The sequence below is a fragment of the Rhinoraja longicauda genome, chromosome 40, assembly GCF_053455715.1.
Source record: "Rhinoraja longicauda isolate Sanriku21f chromosome 40, sRhiLon1.1, whole genome shotgun sequence".
Taxonomy (NCBI): domain Eukaryota; kingdom Metazoa; phylum Chordata; class Chondrichthyes; order Rajiformes; family Arhynchobatidae; genus Rhinoraja; species Rhinoraja longicauda.
In genome coordinates this window covers 15,841,104-15,849,616 of record NC_135992.1, presented here as the reverse complement: position 1 = coordinate 15,849,616, position 8,513 = coordinate 15,841,104, and the positions used below count along the sequence as shown (strand labels likewise).

The 8,513-nt window shown below is 51.8% G+C and overlaps 1 protein-coding gene across 1 annotated transcript in view; it reads right to left on the bottom strand.

Moving 5' to 3' along the window:
• Window positions 1–8,513, bottom strand: part of syt3 (synaptotagmin III) — a 16,256-nt gene extending 7,743 nt beyond the window's left edge. The window contains exons 1-3 of the mRNA XM_078430489.1: window positions 8,492–8,513; window positions 6,521–6,938; window positions 4,230–4,779 (exon numbers count right to left, since the gene is read on the bottom strand). Coding sequence (XP_078286615.1) covers window positions 4,230–4,779; window positions 6,521–6,938; window positions 8,492–8,498 — 975 coding nt within the window. The 5' untranslated portion in view covers window positions 8,499–8,513. The remainder of the gene's footprint in view (window positions 1–4,229; window positions 4,780–6,520; window positions 6,939–8,491) is intronic.

Here is an 8,513-nt window from a genome sequence, read left to right as displayed (position 1 = left end):
TACGGAGTTTGTACGTTCTCCCCGTGACCTGCGTGGGTTTTCTCCGGGCGCTCCGGTTTCCTCCCACACTCCAAAGACGTACATGTTTGTAGGTTAATTGGCTAATCGGTAAAATTGTAAACTGTCCCTAGTGTGTGTAGGATAGCGTTAGTGTGCGGGGATCGCTGGTCGGCGCGGACTCGGTGGGCCGAAGGGCCTGTTTCTCTAAACTAAACTGAACTACACAAAAGCTTTTCGCTGTACCTCGGTACACGTGACAATAAATTAAACTCAAGGGGCCTGTTTCCGCATTATAGGGTGGAGCAGTGGTAGAGTTGCTGCCTCACAGCGCCAGAGACCCAGGTTCAATCCTGACTACGGGTGCTGTCTGCACGGAGTTTGTACGTTCTCCCCGTGACCACGTGGGTTTTCTCCGGGTGCTCCGGTTTCCTCCCACGCTCCCAAGACGCACAGGTTGGTAGGTTCATCGGCTTCAGTAAATTCTCCCTCTGCTTCACAGAAAATAATCCCAGTTTGTCAAACCTCTCCTGTAGTTGTAGAGACAATAGACAATAGGTGCAGGAGTAGGCCATTCGGCCCTTCGAGCCAGCACCGCATAGAGTGATGCAGTGTGGAAACAGGCCCTTCGGCCCAACTTGCCCACACCTGCCAACATGTCCCAGCTGCCTACTAGACCCACCTACCCTAGTCCCACCTGCCCGCGTTTGGCCCATATCTCTTCAAAGCTGTCCTATCCATACACCTGGAGAGAAGGAATGGGCGGCGTTTCAGGCCGAGACCCTTCGACCCAAAACGTCATCCATACCTTCTCTCCATGAGATGCTGCCTGTCCCGCTGAGTTACTCCAGCATTTGGTGTCTATCTTAGGCTTGAACCAGCACCTGCAGTTCCTTCCTGCACTGTCCATGTACCTGCCTAACTGTATCTTAAACGATGGGATGGTCCCAGCCTCAACTACCTCCTCTGGCAGCCAGTAGAGTAGGAATGGTGGAGAATACGGCTGAGGGGCCAGTATGGGCAGTGCGGGCCGAATAGCCTCCTCAAGTACAATTAAGAGCCCCGGAGCCAAGCAGGTGGCGGAGAAACAAGTCGTTTCGCTGTTGAAGCTGGCAAACTGCACAGTGCCTGTGGCCCTGGGAAAAGCAAGTGATGGCTGACAGCAGTTTAGATTGGAATCGCTGTAAAGTGGCCCTAAAGACTCTTTCTGCTGCTGCCCACGCACCCGTGGCTGAACAGAAGTCTTGTAGAATTGGAAAGGATGGCAATCGCCCATCACCAACACAGCAGGGGAGCAGAGACAGGGGGGCGGTCACGGAGGTTTAAGTTAGTTTAGTTTAGGTTACACTCAGGTCGAAAGTGATCGGAGCCAAATTAGGCCGTTCGGCCCATCAAGTCTACTCCGCCATTCAATCATGGCTGGTCTATCCCTCCCTCCTGACCCCGTTCTCCTGCCTTCTCCCCATAACCCCTGACACCCGCACTGATCTATCTGTATTGCGTACAGTTTTGGTCTCCTAACCTGAGGAAAGACATTCTTGCCACAGAGGGAGTACAGAGAAGGTTCACCAGATTGATCCCTGGGATGGCAGGACTTTCATATGAAGAAAGACTGGATAGACTCGGCTTGTACTCGCTGGAATTTAGAAAATTATGGGGGGATCTTATAGAAACTTACAAAATTCTTAAGGGGTTGGACAGGCTAGATGCAGGAAGATTGTTGCCGATGTTGGGGAAATCCAGAACAAGGGGTCACAGTTTAAGGATAAGGGGGAAGTCTTTTAGGACCGAGATGAGAAAGTTTTTTTTCACAGAGAGTGGTGAATCTGTGGAATTCTCTGCCACAGAAGGTCGTTGAGGCCAGTTCATTGGCTATATTTAAGAGGGAGTTAGATGTGGTCTTTGTGGCTAAAGGGATCAGGGGGTATGGAGAGAAGGCAGGTACAGGATACTGAGTTGGATGATCAGCCATGATCATTTTGAATGGCGGTGCAGGCTCGAAGGGCCGAATGGCCTACTCCTGCACCTATTTTCTATGTTTCTATGTTTCTATCTCTGCTTAAAAAATATCCACTGACTTGTGGCCTCCACAGCCGTCTGTGGCAGAATCCCACAGATTCACCACCCTCTGACTGAAGAAATTCCTCCTCATCTCCTTCCTAAAGGAACGTCCTTTAATTCTGAGGCTGTGCCCTCTGGTCCTAGACTCTCCCACTAGTGGAAACATCCTCTCCACATGCACTCTATCCGGGCCTTTCACTTGGAGCTCTGTGTGTAGTTCAGGTGTAGTTTGGAGTGTAACTAACAGTGACTACAGTCAGAGAGTGGTGAAGGTGTGGAATTCTCTGCCTCAGAAGGCAGTGGAGGCCAGTTCGTTGGATGCTTTCAAGAGAGAGCTGGATAGAGCTCTTAAGGATAGCGGAGTGAGGGGGTATGGGGAGAAGGCAGGAACGGGGTACTGATTGAGAGTGATCAGCCATGATCGCATTGAATGGCGGTGCTGGCTCGAAGGGCTGAATGGCCTCCTCCTGCACCTATTGTCTATTGTCTATTGTCTATTGTCTATTGTCTAAGCTACATGAAGGATGTCATTAGGTTGGATAGGGTGCAGGAGAGATTCACCAGGATGTTACCTGGGCTTGTGGACCTGTGTTACGGGACTTTTCTTTCCTTTGGAGTGTAGCAGGCTGAGGCGTGACCCTATGGAGGTGTACATGATCGCGAGGGGCATGGATTTAGTGAACGCTCACACACAGTCTTTTCCCCCCAGAGTAGAGGGTTCTAAAACTAGAGGGCGTAGGCGTAAGGTGAGAGGAGAGAGGTTTAAGGGGGAGCTCAGGGACAATTTTTTCACTCAGAGGGTAGTCCGTATCTGGAAGGAAGCTGTAGAAGCGGATATAATTTTTGACTTTGGAGATCTTTGGACAGGAAGGGTTTCGAGGGATCTGGGCCAAACGCAGGCTAATGGGACTTTGCCCACGATTCCAGTTTGAACGGCACGGACACGGTGGGCCGAAGGGCCTGTTCCCATACTGGCACCGTGCGAGGAGCACCTAGTCTATGGCTCAACCCTGTGTAGTCCAACATCATTCTAACGCAGAGGTTGTGATGGTTCCCTGATCACCGACCGGCAGCCCGTGGATTGTCGCGCGGGGAGGGGGAGAGGGAGGGGGAGGTGGAGGTGGAACCTCGACGTGAAGCCTCACCACAGACTCACCCAGTGCGGCAGTACTCAACAGCTTGGGAGGAAGACCTCCATCTTAGTTTAGTTCAGTTTAGAGATACAGCGCGGAAACAGGCCCTTCGGCCCACCGAGTCTGTGCCGCCCAGCGATCCCCGCACATCAACACTATCCTACACCCACTGGGGACAACTTTGCATTTACATTCATTCCAAGCCAATTAACCTACAAACCTGTAGGAAAATAACTGCAGATGCTGGTTTTGAATCGAAGGTAGACACAAAAAACCTGTACGTATTTGGAGTGTGGGAGGAAACCGGAGCACCTGGAGAAAACCCACGCAGGTCACGGGGAGAACGTGCAAACTCGGTACAGACGGCGCCCACAGTCGGGATCGAACCCGGGTCCCAGGCGCTGTGAGGCAGCAACTCTACCGCTGGGCGGCACGGTGGTGTGGCGTTAGAGCTACAACAGAATAGACCTGCCAACGAAAAGGCCACACGGACCTTCTCCACCATCCCCCGATCCAGATCCCAATCCCAATCCCGATGCCATTCCCAATGCCAATCCTGATCCCAATCCCAATCCCAATGCCAATCCCGATCCCAATCCCGATGCCATTCCCAATGTCAATCCTGATCCCAATCCCAATCCCGATGCCATTCCCAATGCTAATCCCGATCCCGATCTCGATCCCAATCCCGATGCCATTTCCAATGCAATTCCCAATGCCAATCCCAATTCCGATGCCATTCCCAATGCCAATCCCGATCCCAATCCCGATGCCATTTCCAATGCCATTCCCGATGCCAATCCCAATTCCGATGCCATTCCCAATGCCAATCCCGATCCCAATCCCGATGCCATTTCCAATGCCAATCCCAATGCCATTCCCAATGCCAGTGCCAATCCCAATTCCGATCCCAATCCCGATCCCGTTCCCAATCCCGATCCCAATCCCGATGCCATTTCCAATGCCAATCCCGATCCCAATCCCAATCCCGATGCCATTTCCAATGCCAATCCCAATCCCAATGCCAACCCAACTCACGGAGGTGGCCTCCAGGATATCTCTCCACAGGGTGGTGTCCTCAGTGAAGTCGGAGAACTCCAGCAGGTTGTCCAAGACCACCTGGCCGATGAGGTCGTGGCGTGTGAAGCGGTCAAAGTCATAGACGCTGAAGTGGAGCTTGCGGTTCTGGAGCTCGTTGAAGGGCACGCTGAACTGGAAGATCTCGTTGAAGATGGGGTTCAGGGTCTTGCGGTGGACCTTGGTCTGAAACTTCTTCTTGCGGTCGGGTAGCAGGTAGATCTTCACGTAGGGGTCGGAGAAGCCGTTGGCATCCTTGGCGGGCAGGTCGAGGGCTTTGAGGATCTTGACGACCAGCTGCTCTGTGGCGTAGGTGTAGCGCAGCAGGAAGTTGATGCGCCCACAGTTGACCTTCTGGTGCTTCTTGGCCTCGGCGTCGATCGACCGTTGCTTGTAGAGCTCGGGCTTGATCTGCCCGATGCTGGTCACCTGCTCCACCTTCTCCTCGGCCTGGGTGACAAAGTCCGGGCTGCTCAACTGCTGCGGGATGGGTCTCGGCAGTGAGTTAAACCTGCAAGGGAAGAGAGAAGAAGGTTCAGCAACTCTCACCAACTTCTACACCAACAACTATTGCCATGGGCTCGCCATCGGCTCCATCCAACACCCGCGAGAGAACGCGGAGAGTCGTGGCCGCAGCCCAGACCATCACGCACACAAACCAACCTCCCTTCCGGTGAGAAGGAACTTTTTCCTCCCAGAGATTCACCCAGTGAATCTGTGGAATTCTCTGCCTCAGAGGGCAGTTGAGGCCAAATCACTGGCTGGATTTAAGAGAGAGTTAGATAGAGCTCTAGGGGCTAGTGGAATCAAGGGATATGGGGAGAGGTTGGGCACGGGTTACTGATTGTGGATGATCAGCCGTGATCACAATGAATGGCGGTGCTAGCTCGAAGGGCCGAATGGCCTCCTGCTGCACCTATTGTCTGTGTTTCTATGACTCCATCGATACCTCACGCTGCCTCGGCAAAGCCAGCAGCACAATCAAGGACCAGTCTCACCCCGGGCCACTCCCTCTTTAGTTCAGTTAATGTTTCGTTTAGAGATACAGCGCGGAAACAGGCCCTTCGGCCCACCGGGTCCGCGCCGACCAGCGATCCCCGCACACTAACACTATCCTACACACACGAGGGACAATTTACACTTAAACCAAGCCAATTAACCTACAAACCTGCACGTCTTTGGAGTGTGGGAGGAAACCGAAGATCTCGGAGAAAACCCACGCAGGTCACGGGGAGAACGTACAAACTCCGTACAGACGGCGCCCGGAGTCGGGTCTCTGGCGCTGCAAGTGCTGTAAGGCAGCAACTCTACCGCTGCGCCACCGTGCCAACCTTCTTCTCCCCTCTCCCATCGGGCAAGAGGTACAGAAGTGTGAAAACGCACAGCTCCAGATTCAGGGAGAGTTTCTTCCCGGCTGTTATCAGGCAACTGAACCATCCTCTCACCAACCAGAGAGCAGTGCGGAGCGACCCAACTACCGGACTGGAGACACTTGGACCAGACCTATGTTTCTATGGATCTATGTTTGTATGTATCTGTTTGTTTGTATGTTTGTGTGCTTGGATGCTTGTATGTTTGTATGCGTGTATGTTTGTATGCTTGTATGTTTATATGTTTGTATGTTTATATGTTTGTATGCTTGTATGCTTGTATGTTTGTATGCTTGTATGTTTATATGTTTGTATGCTTGTATGTTTGTATGCTTGTATGTTTGTATGTTTGTATGTTTGTATGTTTGTATGCTTGTATGTTTGTATGTTTGTATTTTTGTATGTTTGTATGTTTGTATGCTTGTATGTTTGTATGTGTGTACGTTTGTACGCTCGTATGCCTGTATGTTTGTATGTGTGTATGTTTGTATGCTTGTATGTTTGTATGTTTGTATGCCTGTATGCGTGTATGCTTGTATGTTTGTATGTTTGTATGATTGTATGTTTGTATGCTTGTATGTTTGTATGCTTGTATGTTTGTATGTTTGTATGTTTGTATGTTTGTATGCTTGTATGTTTGTATGTTTGTATGCTTGTATGTTTGTATGCTTGTATGTTTGTATGCTTGTATGTTTGTATGCTTGTATGTTTGTACGTTTGTATGCCTGTATGTTTGTATGTTTGTATGTGTGTATGTTTGTATGCTTGTATGTTTGTATGTGTGTACGTTTGTATGCTTGTATGTTTGTATGCCTGTATGCCTGTATGTTTGTATGTGTGTACGTTTGTATGTTTGTATGCGTGTACGTTTGTGGATCGCACCTTGCAGCTGGTGTCTGTGCGGAGACTTGTTGCTGGGACTGAGCGTTGGGCAGGCTGTTCTCCTTACTGCCTGCGTTGGTGTCGACAGGGATGTCTGGCGATGTCTGGCTGACCTTGATGCTGGACTCAGGGTAGGACTCGAGGTCCAGGTAGCTGCGCTCGGGCATCTCGGGGCCGCAGTCCGCTCTCTCCACGGCCAGGTCGGTGAAGTGCGAGTGTTGGTGGTGGTGTTGGAGGTGGGGGTGGGGGTGGTGGGCTTGGTGGTGGTGGTGGGGGTGTTGCGAGTCCTTGCGAGGCGGGTTCAGGCCCTTGTCCCGCCATGGGATCCAGCACAGCTTCCACGAGACGAAGAGGGAGACGCCTAGCAGCACGATGCCGCAGAAGGTGACGATGACTGACAGCAGGCTGACTGAGATATCTGCAGAGTGGAGAGCACAGCGTTAGCAACGGCCTACGCCACACCTTAGGGCCGCCAACCGTCCCGTGTTAGCCGGGACATTCCCGTATTTTGGGCTAAACTAGTCTGTCCCGTACGGGACCGCCCTTGTCCCATATTAGTACGGTTGCCAACTTCCTCGCTCCCAAATACGGGACAAAGGGTGACGTCACCGCCCCGCGCCCCACCCAGTCAGCGGCCACGTGCTCCCGCTCCACCAATGGCGGCCGCCCGGGCCGGGAGCACGTGGCCGCTGGCTGGGTGAGGTCACGTGGGGCGCGGGGCGGTGACGTCACCCTTTGTCCCGTATTTAGGAGTGAGGAAGTTGGCAACCCTAATGCCAATCTATCCAATGTACCTGTCCAAATGTCTTTGAAATGATCACAGAGTTCATGCATTTCTGCTATCAAATCCAGTCTACTGCTAATGCTGAGGTTATAATAGACAATAGACAATAGGTGCAGGAGGAGGCCATTCGGCCCTTCGAGCCAGCACCACCATTCATGGCTGATCATTCACAATCAGTACCCCGTTCCTGCCTTCTCCCCATACCCCCTGACTCCGCTATCATTAAGAGCTCTATCTAAACCTCTCTTGAATGCATTCAGAGAATCGGCCTCCACTGCCTTCTGAGGCAGAGAATTCCACAGATTCACAACTCTCTGACTGAAAAAGTTTTTCCTCATCTCCGTTCTAAACGGCCTACCCCTTATTCTTAAACTGTGGCCCCTGGTTCTGGACTCCCCCAACATCGGGAACATGTTTCCTGCCTCTAACGTGTCCGACCCCTTAATAATCCTGTAGGTTTTGATAAGATCGCCTTGTCCGGCGAGGAAGTTGGCAACCCTAACCACAACCCACGCTGCACACGTCCGGTTCAGTTCAGTCTCTTGTCTGGTTGCTGCTTCAAAATCACGAGAGTGCACTTGGAGTGCGTGGAACAAGGGGTCACAGTTTAAGGATAAGGGGGAAGTCTTTTAGGACCGAGATGAGAAAGTTTATTTTCACACAGAGAGTGGTGAATCTGTGGAATTCTCTGCCACAGAAGGTAGTTGAGGCCAGTTCATTGGCTATATTTAAGAGGGAGTTAGATGTGGCCCTTGTGGCTAAAGGGATCAGGGGGTATGGAGAGAAGGCAGGTACGGGATACTGAGTTGGATGATCAGCCATGATCATATTGAATGGCGGTGCAGGCTCGAAGGGCCGAAGGGCCTACTCCTGCACCTATTTTCTATGTTTCTATGTTTCTATGAGACCCGGGTTCGATCCTGACCACGGGCGCTGCTGTCTGTGTGGAGTTTGCCGGTTAATTGGCTTGGTACAAATGTAAATCGTCCCCTAGAGTGCGCGGGGATCGCGGGGAAAACCCACGCGGGTCACGGGGAGAACGTACAAACTCCGCTCAGACGGCGCCCGTAGCTGGAATCGAACCCGGGTCCCCGGCGCTGTGAGTCAGCAGCTCTACCCGCTGCTCCACCGAGCTCATCTTTCTACTGTCTCCGTACATACACCCACAAATATCTATGGCAACTTACTATTCATTCATGCGGCCTGTCT